The sequence below is a fragment of the Cucurbita pepo genome, chromosome LG08 (genome assembly GCF_002806865.2).
Source record: "Cucurbita pepo subsp. pepo cultivar mu-cu-16 chromosome LG08, ASM280686v2, whole genome shotgun sequence".
Classification (NCBI taxonomy): Eukaryota; Viridiplantae; Streptophyta; class Magnoliopsida; order Cucurbitales; family Cucurbitaceae; genus Cucurbita; species Cucurbita pepo.
Genome location: NC_036645.1, coordinates 2,497,832 through 2,518,372, shown reverse-complemented (window position 1 = coordinate 2,518,372; position 20,541 = coordinate 2,497,832). Strand labels below are relative to the sequence as shown.

The window sequence follows — 20,541 nt, the reverse complement described above, 5'->3', positions numbered from 1 at the left end:
TTTTTTTTTTTTTTTTTTTTTAAATGTATTCTATTGTTGCCATTATTTGCCAAACTTGATTGTTTTCTCTTTATTCTTCTTTGTAACTCAGCAGCAGACAGTTTAATATAGATAGTGGTTTGTTACATTTGTTGCTCCTTTATGCATACCCTCTGCATTTATGATTCTACAATGTAGTTGTAACAATAACCATTGTCCAACAGGAGACGTGGAGGAGGAGGAGCCATGTTGGGTAATTATGCTTGAGGTATGTTAAAAGTTAACTTGTGAAACATATGGTAGTACATTGTAGTAAAATTGTAAAAGTGTACTCAGATAAACTGTAGTAAAATTGTAATCAATAACTCTACGCATCAATAGTGTTGCCTTTTCCCTCAATTTCTTTCTCAGAGAAACATCAAATGATGTATGATTGCATATGCATGAATTTGTTTCCTCAATTGTTGAACATTGTTTCATTACCCAATTTTTCATTGAAGACTTTGCTGAGGCGTGATTTTTTCATCTTCAAGTGGTGTTGGCTTAACTTTCTTTGATTTTGAGTCGTATATATGCTTCCTTGACCATTAAATTGTTCATTTTTCTTCACAGGTTCTGGACAATCTTCCATTATCTTATGTACTCAGAAAATCAAGTCTCCTCATGGATGGAAGTATGGGTAGAAAAGCAACTTGATAGGTATGCATGGCAGTGAGGAAGCTTCCAATAATTCTGCCCTGCAATTTTTGAACTCTTTTCTTTGTGTTCATGTATTGTAATGCATTAAAAATCAGAATACCGAATTTCTTTCGACAGGAAAACAGTATCAGAATAGATGGTTAGGACCGAATGGGGATGATCATTGAGTGGGCTGCAAACGCTGAAGAGCAGTTTGGAAGTTTTCTTTCGTGGCTCTACATCATTAGGTAATGTTCGTAATTTTTCTCTATCGACAACATGTGAGATTCCATAGTTGGAGAAGGTAACTTAAAATTGTATAAGAGTATAGAAACTTCTCCCTAGCATACGCATTTTAACATCGTGAAGCGGCCGGCGATACGTAATGAGTTAAGTGGACAATATCTACTAAAGGTGGGTTTGGACTATCACATCATCATTGTGGTAATTAAACATCAAAACATTAATTTTCGGCTGCAGCCAGTCAAGGGAACTTGGAATAAGAGTGAGTACGATTCTTTTTATTTACTTGAACTGATAATGGGTAATAAAGTAGCTGTTTTTAACCCACATTCTTACCCTGAGTTCATGCAATGACTTGTATTTCAAATTACTCAGAACCCTTATTTCTAAATCAATCTCAAATTAATTATGGCTCCTACTGTTAAATTATAAGTAGTTGTGAGCCTTTTTTAATCTGAAATATGTTTGATAACCATTTCATTAATCATATAGGTTTTTAAAAGTTCAATTTGTAATATTCTAAATTTAGTTTGGATTCAAGAAATATGTAAAAAGTACTAAAGTAGCTTTAATTATCTAAATTAAAAATAAATACACAATTAATCATTAAACTTATAAATAGTACTTTCACATACATTTATATATACATATATATATAATTTTAAAAAAAAAACTGCTAAAAATTAAGCAAGAAATTAAATATTTCTTCAAGCAGATGAAACCCAGGTAGATAATTTGAGAAATATGTAGTTTTAAAAAAACATAAAAATAAATACAAAATTCAGAATATGAGATGAACCTAAATAGATTAAGGAATAAAATGCGATTCCCCAAATTTAAACTAATTTCAAAATCCGAAGATAAAAGGATAAGAAAAATGGTGACCAACATCATCATCATCATCATCTTGAATAGACAACAAAATGGCATGCTATGAAGAAAAATGCAAATGCAAATGCAACTCAACTCCATTCTCCCATAACACAGATCTTGCAACAAACTAGTATTTAGTTGGGGCTATTACTTGCAACTGGGGACCGAGCTTCTCGTCTGCAACCTTCTCGGCTTTGACCCTCAACTTATTCAACTGCTTCTTCTTCTCGTACACGGCTTGAGCCCTCTCCTTCCTCTTCCTTTCAAGCTCCTGTGATACAACAACAACCCAGAAATCAGAATACATAATAAAGAGAAATGATCTCACAAACACAATGTAAAAACATATGGCAAAATGATATGATTTGATAGACTTGGAATAAAGAAATTATGAACAGAAACCAACATTCAGTAATCATTCATAATGATTGTACCTTGATAGTGTCATAGTGGTTCCATCCCACTTCAGATGAGAGTCTGCCCAACAAGCAGTATTTGTGTCCAGCTTGAAGCCTCAAAACCCTAAAATATTCACAAATATGGAGAAAACATAAATACATAAAACTAGAACATAAACGTTACTTACACTACTGTTTTGTTTATGACTTTTGCAAGAATACAGTTTAACTCTTAGCTAAAATTTTAATTCTAGCCCCATAATTTGTATCTAATTCTTTGTTTCTGATAAGATCTGATTCTCAAACTCACTTGAGAGCGTCGGGGATGACCATCCTTTTCATCTTGTCATATGGAGGTGGAACGCCTTCATATGCCTTCAAACGAGCAAGAGCAGCAGCACCACGCTTTGTCTTGTGTGGGATCATACTAAAATAACACAAAAATGGTAACCAGATAAGTTGTAGACCTACAAATAGTGTTCATATAGGAATGACAAACAGATAAATTGGAAACCCAAACCCCTAAGCTCAAATCATGGCAGGAAAAATGATTAGGTTCTTAGAAGAAATGGAAGTATGCCAAATCAATTCGAAGTTTCAATATGACACGCATAAGCCTAAAGCCAATCAAACATGGTAAACCATGCGATTGGATCCACAATCATTACTTAGAGTACATCGGAAACACAGTGTAAACCAAACAGATTGCTACAAAATCATAGAAAACATATCCTGCGCAACTGTTTAGTTGCTCTCATAATTCATTCAACACTATAATATAGCCGTTTCGAGGAATACGAAAACAAGGAAACACAAATTTTCTTCAAAATCTTTCAGGTATGAACAAAACAAGTTACTCGAATACCACAATGAATATGTAAATGTAAGATGCAGCCGTCCTGATCGATTCAGGACCTAAACAAGCCGTCCAAGGAAAACAAAAACAAACGAACACACATTTTCATCTCTATCTTACTACAAACAAGCATAGAAAACACAATGCGAGAATAGACATTACCCACGGATTGTTCGCCAAAGGATCTTGGCAGGAGCACGGAAGTGAATGGGACCATGAGATGGCTTGGTATTCATACGCTTCCTCAAGAATCTCATGTACTTCATCTTCTGACGAACCAATCCTCCAGAAATGCAAATTTCTTCACATCGAACAACAACCACCTTCTGTCCATTGAGAAGCTCCTTGGCGATGATAGAAGACAGCCTCCCAAGCATGTGGTGCCTGGCGTCAACGACGACGCGCTTGGCGCAGATTCCAGAACCCGACACCATTTTTGATCCTGCGGCTACTCTCTCAGTCTCTGCGAGCAGCTAGGGTTTTGGAAGAGAACGGGATTGTGAGAGAGATATCAATTTGTATATGAGGCTTTCAAGTTGGGCCTTCGTTGGGGTTTCTCAAGGCCCATTAATTCGTCTTCCACCTAAAATGTTTGGGCTTAGCCCTAAATTAAAAAAATAATCAAAAATATTTTTTATTATTTATTTAATTAATTATATATATATATGTGTGTTCCAATTAGTTTTTATTTTAATTTCCATTCAAATTATTAAAAAAATTGATAAAATTCATATGATCCACAAATTAATCTTATATGCATTCGAAAGTATCGAGAATTTTATAAAAAAAAAAAAACCTAAATTTCATATTCGTATTAATACATTAAAAAAAATAATCAATTTGAAAATTTTGTGAAATTTAGCCGTAAAAACTAAGTCATTCGGTATGATTTAGGCATAAAAACTGAACGATGGGTTCGGGAAACATCTTTAGCAACATCCCGATTCTCAACACTTAATTACGGACCAACTATAAATTTTGTTTATATATATATATATATATGAGTTAATATGATTTAAAATATTAGAACGGGTCACTATAATTTCATTAATAAATTTATCTCAAATTGTATATAGCGGAAATTACTCGTGTATTTATTTAAATTTTTAGATATATGTTCAATAGGTCTTTTAACATGTTATAGGTTATGAGCTTCCAATTTTTGTGTATAATATGTTCTCGAGAAAAAAAAAAGAGTATATTATATATGTAATTAAAAATTAAATGTTATACGAGACACAGTTAATATATTTATTAATTTTAAAAAAAATGTTAATTATATCAAAATTATATTAAAAGTTTAAAGTAAATATAAAATATTAATTTAAAATTATGGTTAATAAAAACTAAAATTAAGATGACTATTAATCAAAGTTTCAAAGGTTTGGCAAGACTATACCATTGTTCAAAGCATACCCATTGTATTTCAAGGTTGGTTTTGGGTGTTAAAACTTCAAATTAATAAATAAATAAATAAATAAATAAATAAATCGATTAATTATTACTTTAATAAAATTCGTACATCGTTTGGTTGGTAGATATGGTTGGCTATCTGGGTCAATTGTAAAGACTTCTAATTCCAATTTTAAATTCTCTTTTTTTAATAAAAAAATATTATAAATTAATAAAAATGCTCACCAACCTTTTATTTTGTCTAAAAAACATTTTTTTTTTATAATTTTAATATTATTAAAATTAAAAAAGAATTACTGAGAAAACTCTGTTTCAAAAATACCCTTAAAATTTTCATTAATATATTTCAAATTTTTTTAAGTTAAAAAATTAAAAAATACTATTTTTCTTAAAAACTATTTTTAAAAAATAGTCACAACACTCTTTACCTTTATAAGAAAAATTTATTATTATCAATATAACAACCTAGTACTAAATAAATGTTTAAAGGTGTTTTTTTTTATGTTTTTTTAAAAAAATTTAAGAGTATTATTAATGAAACTTTGGAAAATTCAAAGGAATTTTTAAAAATCTTTTGAAAATTTAATAATATTTTTTGAAACAAAATATTAACGATTTTCATATAGAAATAAAGTAAAAATGGTATTTTCGAGTATTTTTATTAATTTAGTTTCAACCAAGTTCAATAAATATTTAGAAACTAATTTAAAATTTCATGAAATTATAAATTAAATATAAAATTCAAACACTCAACGTGTCACTTTCACAATCTCAAAAACAAAATTTGACGTGACTTATAATTATATCAATCAAACTCTTAAATTTTTAAATAATTGATTCACTTACAAAAGTTCAAAAGATCCGTTCCAATATCACTTTCAAAATTTCAAAATTAAAATTTATAATTATTAATTTAAAACTTCAATTGATATAATCTAAAAGTTTAGACATATATATACACCTATATATATACCCACACATATATACATATATGTGTATATATATACACAAACACATATATATAGACATATATATATATACACACAAACATATATATATATATACACACACAGATATACACATATATATATGGTCCCAAAAATCGGCTTATAATGGATCTTAGAGATGGTGTCTGTGTTGTTGCACGTTGTTGCCAACCAATTGTGACCACTTTTGATTGGGTTTCCATTATTTTTTTGCATTTCAAACAAACACTATCGTCATTCCATCTCACCTACTACCGAATCCCAATTTTTTTTTTCTTTTTTTTTTTTTTGTAGTTGACATCCAAATCTTTCCGTGAGCTTAATTTCTCCTTTCAGTTATATATATATATATATATATATATATATATAGAGTATATAATTGTTTTACATTCGGTTTCCATCGTTGTTTTGTAGCCCAAAAGTTCCTTCTCTCTGCCCCCTCAATTCGATCGACGAACCCGATTCGAGCATATGGGTAGCGGAGAAAAGGTCTTCACCTTGAAGGAAGTCGCTGAGCACAACAATCACAAGGACTGTTGGCTCATCATCAGTGGCAAGGTATATATATATATATATATATAATCCATTTCTCTTCTTCTTCTTGGTCTTCTGGATCTATGATTTTTCCGTTTTACTCGCGGATTCTGCGAGTTTTTGGGTGGATTTTGGTTCTTGTTCTGGCGGTGGAGTTCGGCGTTGGTTTGGATTTTGTTTCAGATTTCAGATTTGTGTTGTTTTGTTTTGATTGAACTTGTTGATTTCGACTATAGATGTGGTTTTTGGCATTCTAATAGAGTATTGAACTGTTTAGATCTGTAGTTTCTGGACAGGATTTTATGATCTATTTGTTGTCTGTTATTCAACCTAATGGCTCTTGCTTGTAGTTACAGTGGTGATTTCATACTATTTCATACGAACATGGAGTCATTGATTGTCACTTAGGTTTTGTGCTAATTTTCAAACCAGTACAGTGTGGTATGAATTTCTTAGTTCTTTTTTCTTTTTGGTACTCTTATCTTCATATTGCTTGCTTTGTTTTCCTGATTATTAAGCTGTTTTGGACATTATCTTCTTGTCGATGAGACTTGAGTTTGTGAGCTTGGGACTTTACCAAAGAATATACAATGACATACANATTATCTTCTTGCCGATGAGACTTGAGTTTGTGAGCTAGGGACTTTACCAAAGAATATACAATTACATACAAAAAAAAACTAGGCCGAACTGAAGAACTATGAACGTTTACAGTATTTCGTCTAAATCTCACTCGAATGGGGAAATAATTTCCTTTACTAGATGATCTATGAATGGTTTACCGTTTTTCGTCTAAATCTCCCTCGAATGAGGTAATAATTTCCTTTACTAGAAGATTTATGGACAGTTTACAGTTTTTCGTCTAAACCTCACTTGAACGGGGAAATAATTTCCTTTACTAGAAAGTCTATGGATAGTTTACAGTTTTTCGTCGAAATCTCACTCAAACGGGGAAATAATTTCCTTTACTGGAACATCCATGGATAGTTTACAGTCTTTCGTCTAAATCTCCCTCGAACGAGGAACTAATTTCCTTTACTAGAAGATCTATGGATAGTTTACAGTTTTTCGTCTAAATCTCCTTCGAACGGGGAAATAATTTCCTTTATTAGAAGATGTACGGATAGTTTACAGTTTTTCATCTAAATCGCTCTTTCCTTTTTTAGAAGAACTATGGATAATGTACAGCTTGCCCGTTTCATACCCAGGTATCTCGTGTTACATCGTTGAAATTAACTGATATATAAGTTTATTTTCTTGATGAAAATTCATCAGAACTACCAACGATGATTAGTTTTGAGTTAGAGATAGCAATGATATGAAGATTTATAGGTAGAGAAGCTTAGTCTTTGATAATTTTGCCCCTTCCTAATATGGAGCTCATCATGGCTGTTCCATTGGCATATTTTTTATGATCTGGAAATCCTTCTACCATAATCTTTGGGGATTTTCTTTCGCTTTATGTTTTAATTCCATGGGGACGTCTTGGCAAAGGTACTCATTATTATGGTCGTTCATATGTTTGGAATGATCGGAATGCGTCGATGAATTCTTCGAACTTAAGAACTAGTGTATCCTACTTCGAACATTGGACAGTTCTTTACTTTAAAATGTTATTGTGTATGCAACTGATTTGGAGATTTGTACTGGATATTCTTTGGCATTCTTCATGCACAAAAGTAAATGATGTTAGTTGGAACTATGATATTCCAAACCTACTCCTAAGAGGGTAGTCCTAGTGGTAATGGCTCGGGATGTTTAAACGTTGAGATTACATTCCGAGGTCTTGGGTTAAATTCTTAGGCAGTCAGCTTAATCCTTAAAACTATTATGGTCAATCTTCGGAAATGTGAGGTCCCACGTTGGTTGGAGAGGGAACGAAACATTCCTTATAAGGGTGTAGAAAACCTCTCCCTAATAGATGCGTTTTAAAACCGTGAGGCCGACGGTGATACGTAATAGGCCACAGCGGATAATATTTGCTAGTGACGGGTTTAGGCTCTTACAGGAAGGGAAGAACCTGCTTTGACCTCTTGGTGAAGGAGTGCATGCATTAACGAGTTGAGCTATGCTTAGGATATGTGTTCGTTATAGAATCGTGTAGAATTATACCAGATTCTTTCAACTGAGTACACCAGCTTTCTGAACTCTTTGGTCCATTTGTTTATCTGAACAGGTATATGACGTGACCAAATTCTTAGACGACCATCCTGGAGGTGATGATGTTTTGTTATCAGCCACAGGTATGCTATTTCAGCTTATAGAGTTTCAATCCTAACCCACTGTCCATAATTTGTACTTTTCGAAACAACAACACCTAACGTTTACACGGTGCGATCCCTCGATTTTTCTCGATCAGGAAAAGATGCAACGGACGATTTTGAAGATGTGGGGCACAGTGACAACGCAAGAGAAATGATGGATCAATACTATGTTGGAGAGATTGATGGTTCGACAATTCCAAAGAAGGTCGCATACACGCCTCCGAAACAGCCTCATTACAATCAGGACAAGACGTCGGAGTTCATCATCAAGCTCCTCCAGTTCCTCGTCCCGCTTGCAATTTTGGGATTGGCAGTTGCCTTACGTTTCTACACGAAACAAGCTTGAGGTTGGTTGGTACCTTAAAACTTTTAAATTTGTTAGATTGGTAGTAGTTGATTTTTATGCTGTTTGCTAATGATCATTTGGTTACGTTGTTTTCTTGGTTATATAATGCGAGACAATCACAAGTGTTTTCAGTTTCCAACTTACTCTAGATTTGTCATATTTAATGTACCTCTATACTTAATTTCAAATAAAGATGGTCGAGATTTCGTTATCTGCTCGGTAGCTGACCTCAATCGAGATCAACAACTGTTCGTTCGTTGATTCTCAGTGAAACCTCGGTTTCTTGCATATCATTTGTTGAGAACTTCTCAACTATTATACTAAGTAATAGATCGTCTCTTACTTGGAGTCCTCCACTTAAATAGAATTACGAGAAACTTTGGTGTAGGAAGCTCGTAAGCAAAAATATCTTAGGTAGGTGATCGCTATGATTTTGAACTAATAAATCAATGACCTCAAGAGTTTGCTCCTTTGAGGTAGCTATAATTAAAACATTAACTTGTGTTCTAATTTCATTTTCTTTTCAAATTATAAGTTAAAAAAAATTGATTTTATTCTCACACAGCCGATGTATGTCAAGGGGCAAGTTGAGAATTAAATACTTTAATTGTTGTCATAAATAAGTGTTAAAAACATATTAACATTTATTACGATTTCATTAAAAAAAAACGGACATGTTTGTAAAAGCACTACAAAGGCACACGTGCTAGCCACAAAAAGGTTAACTTCTATGAAAAATCAAGATTCCCAAAACACTTGGAGACTAACCACGAGCGCACCCGAATAAATCCCAGCCATTCATGGGTCCTTTTATAAATCTTTTTCTCGTAAAGATTTAAAAAATTAAAATTATGTGAAATAAAAAAAAGTCCTTTTATAAATCTTTTTCTTGAGAAAAAGATTTAAAAAATTAAAATTATGTGAAATAAAAAAAAAAGTCCTTTTATAAATCTTTTTCTCTTAAAGATTTAAAAAATTAAAATTATGTGAAATAAAAAAATATATAGTTTGTTTAATACTGTAATTTTCAAAAAAAAATTACGAGGGATAAAAATTATTTTCTTTTAAAATTCATTTATTTTCTTTTAAAATTCATTCATATTATTACAGATCAAATCAAGTTAATGCAAGGACGAGTCCACCAACCATAAAATATTTCCACAATCAAAATATTCGCTGATAGAGCATTATATATATATATATATATGCAAAGTCTCAATCAATGGTACGGATCCAATATTTATTCATTTTTTCATTAGTTTCATGATTTTATCGATTGATATTATGCATATATCTTCGACCAAGGGACCAACAATTCAAATCCATTAATCGTAGAACTAAAACAACTCCCAACTTACGAGGGATAGGATAGTTCAACCATCAAAACTCAATTATATATCTATATTTTCGTCGGAAGAAAAGAAGGCAAGACGGGACGGGACGGGATGGAACAAGCGATAGAAAGGAGAGGATTAAATGGAGGTTATTGTCATTGCGTTGCACATCAAATATCCATTAATCCCGATGTAAAACTACAAAAAAACTCCCGACTAACGAGGGGTAGGATAATTCAACCATCAAAACTCAATTCATCCCTAGACATCTATATTTTCATCAAAAGAAAAGAAGGCGAGACGGGACGGGAACGGATGGAACAAGCGATAGAAAGGAGAGGATTAAATGGAGGTCATTGTCATTGCGTTGCACATCAAATATGGTTTGTTGTCAAGAAGGCCTCATTTAAGAGAGTAGAGGAGGAGCATAGGAAAGGGGCAGTCATAATCAATGCAGAAAAGGGTGTTAGTTAGAAAGCATAGGACCACTATCACTTGGGGGCTCACTACGAATGAAAAGCTACCTCAAAGCAAAGCAAAGCAAAGCACATGCCATTTCTTTTCCTTCCAAACATCATATCTTCTCTTCTTCCTCTGTGCTCTGCTGTGCCTTACCAATTTGCAGCTCCTGAAAGTTACCCTTCACAAGTGTGTTTTTCTAAGAGAAGAGAAGAAAGGAAGGGGTGGGTGTCCTCTGGCTTTCCTTAGCCCCACACACTCATCTTTGTCCCCCCCTATGGCTATTGGCTATGACCCTACCAAAATACTCTCCCCCATCTTTCACTCCTTCACAAATACGCCTCTAAATCCTTCCTTTTTGGGTAAATTTTCTCTTAAAACACACAGTTTACTACGCAATAAGTTCACTGAAAATCGACTCGTTTCAGGAAATGCAAGTTTAGAATACCTTGATTCGATGCCACTTCCATTATGGAGCTGCGCTGCACCTTCAATATGAGTTCTTCTGTTGTTCATTAATGGATGGACCTGAAATGTCGAAGTGAATGGAGTTAGATTCATTCCAATGATTATGTATTGATAATAAAATGAACTTTTTTGTTACCGCTCCTTCTGTATATATAAAGGAGAGGGAAATAATAAGGTGGTAAGATGGAATTAATTGAAGTAAACCCAACAGCATACTTTGCTTTGTTTTACCTATTCAGGCCTCCTATAAGGTATATACCCTTCATTTAATGGCATCTACCTTTAATTAAGGAATCAAAAGCTTCAAAATCCTCCAACCACACACGTGGTTGAACTTAGATAAACAAGCTACAACCAACATCATCCCACTCACCCACTTTAAAGAACCTGAAAATGACTACCATAGAACTACTACAACCGTTGAATGAATAATTAAAAGTATTGTAACAGAAGATATATAATTTCAGATAATGCCAAAACGAGCATAACTCAACTAAGATCTTGTATGAGATCTCATATTGATTGGGGAGAAAAACGAAGCATTCTTTATAAGGGTGTAGAAACTTCCCCCTAGTAGACGCGTTTTAAAAACCTTGAAGGGAAACCCAAAAGGGAAAGCCCAAAGATGACAATATCTACTAGCGGTAGGCATGAACTATTACATCGACGAAAGTTTGAATCTACCCATCTACCTATTGAACTAAAAAAACACAATAATAATAATTAAATTATATATAATCTCAGATGATGATGAATGGCAAATGTCTAAGTATATAAAATATGCAGTTAGAGGGGGGGAAGAACATGTATAAAATATACAGTAAGAGAGAGAAAAATAGCAGAGTGAGTGGAGCGAGCGGCAGTAACAAAAAACAAACATTTGGAAGCAGGAAGTAATGATGGATTAGATAAGATTCTTTCCCATACGCCATTACAGAAAACAAAAAAGAATTGGAAAGGGGGGAGGGGGCCACCACAAGAAAGGAGCCAAAACAAAAAATGAGACTTACACAGGGTCATGAAATAGTAGGTTCTGAATTCTGATTCTTTTCTGAACAGTGTCGCTCCAGCAGCTTGAGACTTGATCACAGTGATGCTTATCCTTAAATAAGAAGGTGGAGTGACTTGTCTTGCATGGAGAGATAAGGACCAAAGTTCTCTACTGGGACCAGAAAGAACTGCAAACAAAGATAATCAAGGAAGAAGAGAAAGAAAAGAACAAGAAGATATTGGGATGATAAAATGTTATTCCATCACAGTGTTCTTTGTTTTTTTTTTTTTTCACTGTTTCCATCAGTCCAAGTATAGGGAGGGAAAATACAGTACAAATGGAGTAAAAGTAAAAAAAAATTCTAAGTAAATTTCTGTACCCCACACATTCACCTAATTACCCAGATTACCCAAAGGCCTAAATCCTACACCAATCCATACACCCTGCGCCCTCAGGCCTTGAGTCCTATTTGCTGTGTAATTCAAATTCTTGTTATGTTACAGCCATTAGTACAGCCCTACTTCTTTACAAGTAAAAGGGTGACAGAAACTAAGATCTGACTATCTACCAATTATAAGCACAACATAACCTGAGAACATCGAGAAAAATAGGTCCGGAATCCTGATATATTGAGTGAATTTCGTGATCTAATCGTCCAATTTCTCCCATTCGTAACGACCGGGAAGTGGCTTGTCTGTGACCAGGTCGTAGTTATACCTGCAGTTAACCGGGAATGTAATACTCCTGATGTGAATTTAGCTCAATCCTCACGATAAGTTTCAAAGGGCGTCGAAAACAATATTGACAATGAAAAATGTATCACTTACTTCTCAATGAATTTCCTCTGCTGCTCTCCTTCGGCCCAGTTGAAGAAATCGTCAACTTCCTGAGCAGTTGGAACATCTGTTGCAGAGGAGTTCTGCAGCTGTATCCTATCATCAGTGGTACTTGACACCTTTGTAGAAGAGCTCGGCGTTCGTATGCTGTCGGCCTTCCTTATCAAACTACAAGGAGTGGATTCCCTACTGCTCCCCAGTAAAATGAACACTGGTTAGAATTCGATTCTAAACAAAAACTACAGAACAATTCATATATGTAAACAAAGCCAGAGGATGGAGGCGGCTATTCTGAGAAATAAATCATATGTAGTATGTCAACTCATTGAATGCCTCAAATAAGAACAAAAAGACGTGCAGGATGAACAGATTTCAGCTCCTTCAATTTGAAGGACGAACAATGAAAGGGTGAACGTTAAAGTTTTTCGGGGGAATCTTCACGTGATTCAATAGAGCCCCACGCTGGATTGGGCAAAAAAATACAAAAAGGTAGGCATGATGAAGTTAGATAAACGAACGAACAGGAGAATAAAGGTAAAGCAATTCAAAAGGCACAATCCTTCAAAAGTACTCTTACAGCGTGAGGCGCGTTTAGAAAGATGGCGAAAGTTTTTAGGCATAAAAGGACTATAGAAATCAATATTAGACGCGATTACAGAAATGTGATAAAGACAAATGCTCTTCTCAATTAATGTACAACACGAAAGGACTGGAAGCTACTGAAAAATCAAAATGAAAAAGGGGAAAAGGGGGGAAAAAGGACTTCTCGACATGCTCGAGTTTTGATGGAATTTTCAGTTTTTCGTCCATTTCAATTTCGAGTAAAAAAATGTATGCGTATGAACTTGTATGTCAGGAGAGAGAAGCGTGATAATTTTTGGAAGGGCGAATCAGAGATGATTAATTATGCTTGAAAATGTACTCTCTATTTCCTCGGAACAGATTGATCAACTTGTATGTGACAACACTGTGTTGTGTCAAATTGAAGAGAAAAATGGAAATCTAGCCCCAAAATTATCCAAAAACACATGGANTGAAGAGAAAAATGGAAATCTAGCCCCAAAATTATCCAAAAAACACATGAATCCTTGTCTTGAAGCATTGAAATGTGAAGAGAAAATGGCGATTCAATAAAAAAGAAGATGAACAGAGAGGATGCAAGGAAGAAGAGGAAGGCCTACCTCGTTCTACCTTCAAATTCCAAATTATTTTCTCCAAACGAAGCGTCTTCCTGAGCACCAACATCGAGAATATTCACATTTTCCTGAACCTCACTCTTCTTAACCACAATTTCTTCAACCACCGCCGCCGCCGCCGCTTCTTTCACATCGCCGTCAACGCGCCGACGCGAGACGGACTCAATAGAACCAGCAGCGACAGAACAAACCCCCAACCTCGAGGAACCTCTGGAATCTACATTAACTCTCCGGCCGCGAGCATCAGCACTCCTCTGCGTCAATTTCTGCTTCCTGGACTCATTCGCAACAGCAATACTCATCGGTTTTTGCAGCCGACGACTACGGAGTTGGAGATAAGAGCCAGAGGTGGCCGGAGACGACGACGGCGAGGGAGAATTTGAAACCTTCTGAAGGCGCTGAAGAGCTAGGGTTTTGGCACGAGTTCGAACGCCAATGTAGGAGGAAGATTGAGAGGCGTCGATGAGGGTGATTTCCCGTGAGGATTTGGATTTCTTGATGTACTTGCCCATGGGGGAGTACGTAAACAAGCTCTCATGGAGGAGGAGAGGGCAGTGGCAGAGGGAGAGAGGAGAGAGAAAGTGGCGGAGGATTTTTAGAGAGAGAAAATGGAGGTGGAATTGAGGAAGAAGAAGAAGAAGAGGAGAGAGAACGATGTTAGAGTGTGGGGTTGGGGTAATTTATGCAGTGAATGATGAGAGAGTAACAAAGAATAAAAGAAAACAGGTAGGGTTGGGTTTTTCAGTATTGCTGTACTTTCATTTTCCATTTTCCTTTTTTTTTTCTTTTTTTAATTAATTAATTAATATATATATATATATATACCGGGTTTCCCGGCTTTAAAACTGGTCTGCTAGGAGAATGTTTCCACACCATTATAAATGGTGGTTTGTTATCCTCCCCGACCCATGTGGGACATCACCATCCACCCCCTTTGGGGCCAGCGTTCTCGTGACACTCTTTCATTCCTCCAATCGATGTGGGACCGGCGCCAAATCCACCCCCTTTAGGGTCCAGTGTCCTTATTGGCACACCGCCTCATATCTACCATTTGGTGAACAGCGAGAAGGCTGTCACATCGTCCGATGTCTGGCTCTGGTACCATTTGTAACGACCCAGGCGGTGGCTCTGATACCATTTGTAAAGACCCAAGCCCACTGCTAGTAGATATTGTTCTCTTTGAACCTGTTAAGCTCTGATACCAGTTGTTAAGATCGCTCTGATACCAGTTGTTAAGATCACACAACAACGCACACGCTCGATCTAGATGATCACAAAAAAGGATAGATTTTATTAATGATTCAGGTATGTAGAACAACCGAGAGTACAGAGAATAGAATAGAAAGTACATTTCAAAGCTTTCCTGGACGGTATATATATATGGTTCAATCTACTAAATATAGCTTTACCAGATTTAACCATCTACTATATATAGCTATGTACCATATTTTAATAGACGAGAATAAAAAAGTACATTTCAACCATATTCATCTACTAAATATTTTAGTAGATTTAACCATCTACTATATATAGCTATGTACCATATACTTTACCCATTGACCAAGCTATAAATACATGGAACAGACTCATAACTAAACAAAACCATCTATATATATAATATTTCTTTTATGTTTAGGGGGGTCGAGAGAAATTTATGAAGAAATGTTTTAGTTGGTTGATGTAGCTCCTGTTTTTGGTGTGATGTAGCTCCTGTTTTCCTTACTCAAAAGATGTAACAGTTGAAACTCACCGCTAGTAGATATTGTCTATTTTTGTCCGTTATGTATTGTCGTCAGTTTCGCGGTTTTAAAACATGTCTGTTAGGAAGAGGTTTATACACACTTAATAAATAATGTTTTATTCTACTTTCCAACCAATGTGAGATCTCGATCCGCCGTCGTGACACATGTATTAAGATTCACGATAGATGGAATACAGAAAAAATGGCTCGTATTTAACAGATTTCGAGCGACCTTTGAGAAGGCCACTCCTCTTCCTTCCGACTTATTGTGACTTCAATTGAGAAGTTGCGCTTTCAATCTCATTCTCAACTTCGAGTATGGGTCATATATATATATATATATATATATATATATTTGTATAGTTTTTTAAATAATATATTTATTTTTATTTCAAAAGGCCATTTGACTTGGAGAAAGAAAAACAATAAAAGTCAAATGAAAAACCACTTTTGAAGTGATTTTAATATGATGCAATGTAGCTTCAAACACAATCCATATAAAATCTAGGTTGACTTTATCTTAAATAAATAGTAGAAATTGGTCAAAATAAATTAAAAATAAAACTAAATTTACAAGTTTAATCTCGACCGTCTATAATTATTTGATCTCTCAATTTCAACAAATATTTAATATGTCATTCAATTTTTTTTTATTTAATAATTTCTTGAACTTTTAATTTCGTATCTAAAATATACAAATTTTTTACAAAAATTAACTAAATTAAAATATTCCACAATATATATATATATATATATATATATTTATTTATTTATTGAATTCGTCACAATAAGATTTCACGTAAATTAAAATAATATACAAATTTTTTACAAAAATTAACTAAATTAAAATATTCCACAAAATATATATATATATATATATATATATTTATTTATTTATTTATTGAATTCGTCACAATAATATTTCACGTAAATTAAAATAATATACAAATTTTTTACAAAAATTAACTAAATTAAAATATTCCACAAAATATATATATATATATATATATATATTTATTTATTTATTGAATTCGTCACAATAATATTTCACGTAAATTAAAATAATATACAAATTTTTTACAAAAATTAACTAAATTAAAATATTCCACAAAATATATATATATATATATATATATATTTATTTATTGAATTCGTCACAATAATATTTCACGTAAATTAAAATTTAATAAATTCGTTTAATATGAAATTGAAAGTTTTAGAATTTATTAAATATTTTTAAAGTTTTAAAATAAATATATAATATAGAGACAAATTTTATTTTTTTATGCAATTTAAAGACCCAAAAAATGTAAATTTCAATTACTAAAATAGAAATTATTATTATTAATTTATAATTTATATAAAATAATGGATATTCTTTAAAACAGCATCCACGGCGGCATAGGATTCCCTGACCATTGGACGAAGGTCACTATTTTTAATTTTTTTTTTTTCAGAAACATATAATTAATATTTAAATAACTTATTAAAAATGATAATATTTTGAACTAATTAAAATTTGTTTTTATTGTAAAAGGCTTAATTATTGGCGATGCACACAATAAACCGACCTAAGTTTAATATTCGGAGTGTTTTATTACGATATTCGCTTTCATATCTATTTTCAACGTTCACTGTTTGTCGACTATCATTGTAGATACAGTGACATTAAAAATATGACAATATAGTAATAATTTATAACCGTCACCGGAGGCTCGAACCCTAGTAGTACGGACGAATTTTATCACAACTTTAGGTCAAGGGGTGGAGAGTATCGAACATTCGAGAATACGTACAATTTTATAACGGTTCAAACACATCGCTAACAGATATTGCCCGTTTTAGTCTGGTATGTATTGCTTTTAGCTTTACGAGTAATTTTAGGAAATAATAATGTCTTTTTTTTTTTTTTTGTTTGTTAATATATAAAATTTGGAGGTTTTCTATTTATTGTATAGTTTGGCAAACACATGATGGAATAACTGTGTCGTTTACGAAAAAGACAAACCTATTTTCGTAGGGCTCAGAAGAAAAAGAAAAAAAAGTAATTTTCTTAAATTATTATATTTAAAAAATATATATATATATATATATATATATATATAATTTTGTTTTAAAAGAAAAAAACAAAAGAAGAGGGAGTTTTGCCCCAGTTTGGAGGGCGGTCCGAGCCTCCAAGAGGGCAGCCGTGGGCGGTGGTCCTCGTTATGGGTACACGCGGATGGAATGCCAGTTTTTAAGATGAGTTTTCACATCCTTATAAAAAATGTTTTAATCTATTTTTTTGAGGTCCAGCGTTCTCGTTTATACTCGTTCCCTTTTTCAATCGATGTGGGACCTTCTAATCCGCCCTCCTTTAAGGCTCAGCGTTTTTGTTGACACACAGCCTCGTGTTCACTCTCTTCATGACTCAGCGTCTTTGTTGACACACTTCCTCATGTCTACGCCTTCGAGGCTCATCTTCCTCGTTGGCATACCATTTGTAATAGCTCAATCTCATCGCAAGTAGATATTGTTCTCTTTGAGCTTTCCCTTTCAGATTTCCTCTCAATATTTTTAAAACGCATTTGCTAAGTTAAAATGGTTCATTCTTCTCCTCAACCGATGTGAGATCTCACAACAAAATATGTTAAAATGACTCATCTTGATGTAAGATCTCACAACAAAACATGTTGGAATGACTCATCAGTAAGTAACTTGATCATATCTATTACGATTTGTGAGGATAGTTTGAAATGTTAGAGTCATTCAGTGCCGAATTCAAATTCAAAATTTTGGGCACATGAAAATTTAGAAACCTATTAAATTAAAAAAAAAAAAAAAAAAATTAGGTTGTGTCGTGGAGTTATTTTTTTAATTATTTAAAATATATGATTTTTATCCACCATTTATGTCTCATCATAATAAATATAAATATAAGAATCTTAATATAGTGAAATTGTAAAATTAATTTAATAAACCAATAAATCATTTTCATTACGGGAAATAATCACTCAAATAAAAATAAAAAATATCATTTTATTTTCATTTCTAGACCACTGAATAAAATTTAGAAAAAAAAAAAAAAAAGTTACGGTAAAATATAAATTAAAAAAAAATTCCAAAATTGCTAAAAAAATAAAAATAAAAAGTGACATCTTTTATTTTACTTGTAAATTGAAAAATAAAAATTTAAAAATATATATTCGGAAGAAATAAATAAAATTTGTTGCTATTATAGTAGAGGCATAAGAGTGTAAAAAAATAGGCCAAAAATTAAATTGGAAATTTTTTTATATTTATATTTGATATTTATTCCAATCCATACAAAAACAAATNAAAAAAAAAAAAAAAAAAAAAAAAAAAAAAAAAAAAAAAAAACAATGTTATTAATAGATAGTTATAAGGACGACTTTATATTTGTAATCATTAAACTCTTTTAGAGCCCTTTCTATATTAGACTAAGAACTTGCTTTATAGGACGATTTTCTAAAAAAAATTCGACGGTGACTTATTGTGATGTTTTAAATCTTGTTTAACTCGTTAATACAAATAAATTTACTAGACACAAATTAAAAAATTTAGAATCATTTAAAATTAAATTTTATATCTAACATTAAATTTTTAAGTCTACATATATGGAATGTAAATCAAAATTTTCAAAATTTTCAAAATCTATCAGTAATATGTGTAGCAAAATTTAGAATCGATGAGGATCGAAAATTAAATTTGACTTGATTAAATAAAAAATTTAGATAAGAAAGTAAAACTTTTTCCAGAATAATACTTTGAAGTAATTTCTTCAATTTTAATTATAAATAACCAAATTCAAATTTGAGTAAAAAACAAGTTACGAAACAATCATTAACAAGAATAATTCAAATCAATTCCACATAATAAATTAATTTGCAAGAAAACAAAACTAAAATTGTAGATAATTAAAAAATATATTCTTTCTATCTATCTATCTATATATATATATAATTATTACATTCTAAAAATCCCATTTTCAAAGTAACTGAAGAAAATCATCCAATATTGAAAATTTAATAATATTTTTTACTCTTTTTTTTAATTTTTTTAAGAATTAAATGGAAAGTGAAAAAAAAAGAAAAGAAATAAAAGACAAAAGACATGTAGGTTCAGAGTATGCGACCATGAGAGGTGGAAGCAGCCATGCAACCTCCACATTATCTGCCAGTTTGTACCTAATTTATTTTATTCATTTTTTTTATTAATTATTGCTATTTATTTACGAAAAAATATAATTAAATGGGCCCCACACGCACTAACCTTTGGTGCTATGACAGCGAACCTTGAGATATAAAAAAAAAAATANCGCACTAACCTTTGGTGCTATGACAGCGAACCTTGAGATATATAAAAAAAAAAAAATTTAAAAATATTATGCTTCTTTCTTCGTCCTCAATGATTTGCTCTGACCAAAATGATCAAGGAGTCACGTGGCATAATTTCATTAACCCACGTAGCACGCAATGGAGCTGCACATGTAACCGTATCATTCCCCATGTGCACCAAGATTCGAATGTAGGNGATTTGCTCTGACCAAAATGATCAAGGAGTCACGTGGCATAAGTTCATTAACCCACGTAGCACGCAATGGAGCTGCACATGTAATCGTATCATTCCCCATGTGCACCAAGATTCGAATGTAAGAAATTTTTTATAATTAAATTACAAATTATAAAATGGATTTTATAATTTGATCCTTATAAAAATAAAAGTAAGAACAAAATTCTATATTTTTTTTAATCAATGCGTTTCATATGGGAATCAATTNTTTTTTTTTTTTTTTTTTCATTTTCATCCCTATTTAGCTAACGAGAAAACGAGAAATCTCTATGTTCTCTCCCCGTTTTTTTGTTTAAACGAGATTTTCAACCCGTTTAAAGCAAGNCATCCCTATTTAGCTAACGAGAAAACGAGAAATCTCTATGTTATGTCCC

General features: G+C 32.7%; 3 protein-coding genes and 1 long non-coding RNA gene across 5 annotated transcripts in view; 2 read left to right on the top strand and 2 right to left on the bottom strand.

The window, feature by feature from the left end:
- The window catches only part of LOC111800954, a 3,869-nt gene extending 2,713 nt beyond the window's left edge, over window positions 1-1,156 (top strand). For both annotated transcript variants that reach the window (XR_002816059.1, XR_002816060.1), the window contains 3 exons: window positions 204-247; window positions 592-678; window positions 796-1,156. This is a non-coding gene — a long non-coding RNA (uncharacterized LOC111800954). The remainder of the gene's footprint in view (window positions 1-203; window positions 248-591; window positions 679-795) is intronic.
- A 533-nt stretch (window positions 1,157-1,689) lies between these two features.
- On the bottom strand, window positions 1,690-3,539 carry LOC111800141 (60S ribosomal protein L13a-4-like). Its single transcript, XM_023683730.1, has 4 exons — window positions 3,190-3,539; window positions 2,482-2,598; window positions 2,208-2,295; window positions 1,690-2,044 (listed from the first exon to the last, which is right to left on the bottom strand). Exons 1-4 carry the CDS (start codon window positions 3,459-3,461, stop codon window positions 1,901-1,903), a joined length of 621 nt encoding a protein of 206 aa, XP_023539498.1. The 5' UTR covers window positions 3,462-3,539; the 3' UTR covers window positions 1,690-1,900.
- A 2,267-nt stretch (window positions 3,540-5,806) lies between these two features.
- Window positions 5,807-8,781, top strand: LOC111800142 (cytochrome b5-like). Its single transcript, XM_023683731.1, has 3 exons — window positions 5,807-5,984; window positions 8,137-8,203; window positions 8,320-8,781. Exons 1-3 carry the CDS (start codon window positions 5,898-5,900, stop codon window positions 8,568-8,570), a joined length of 405 nt encoding a protein of 134 aa, XP_023539499.1. The 5' UTR covers window positions 5,807-5,897; the 3' UTR covers window positions 8,571-8,781.
- Window positions 8,782-12,058: 3,277 nt separating this feature from the next.
- On the bottom strand, window positions 12,059-14,496 carry LOC111800140 (cyclin-dependent kinase inhibitor 4-like). Its single transcript, XM_023683729.1, has 3 exons — window positions 13,840-14,496; window positions 12,650-12,847; window positions 12,059-12,539 (listed from the first exon to the last, which is right to left on the bottom strand). Exons 1-3 carry the CDS (start codon window positions 14,364-14,366, stop codon window positions 12,470-12,472), a joined length of 795 nt encoding a protein of 264 aa, XP_023539497.1. The 5' UTR covers window positions 14,367-14,496; the 3' UTR covers window positions 12,059-12,469.
- Between the last annotated feature and the right edge of the window lie 6,045 nt (window positions 14,497-20,541).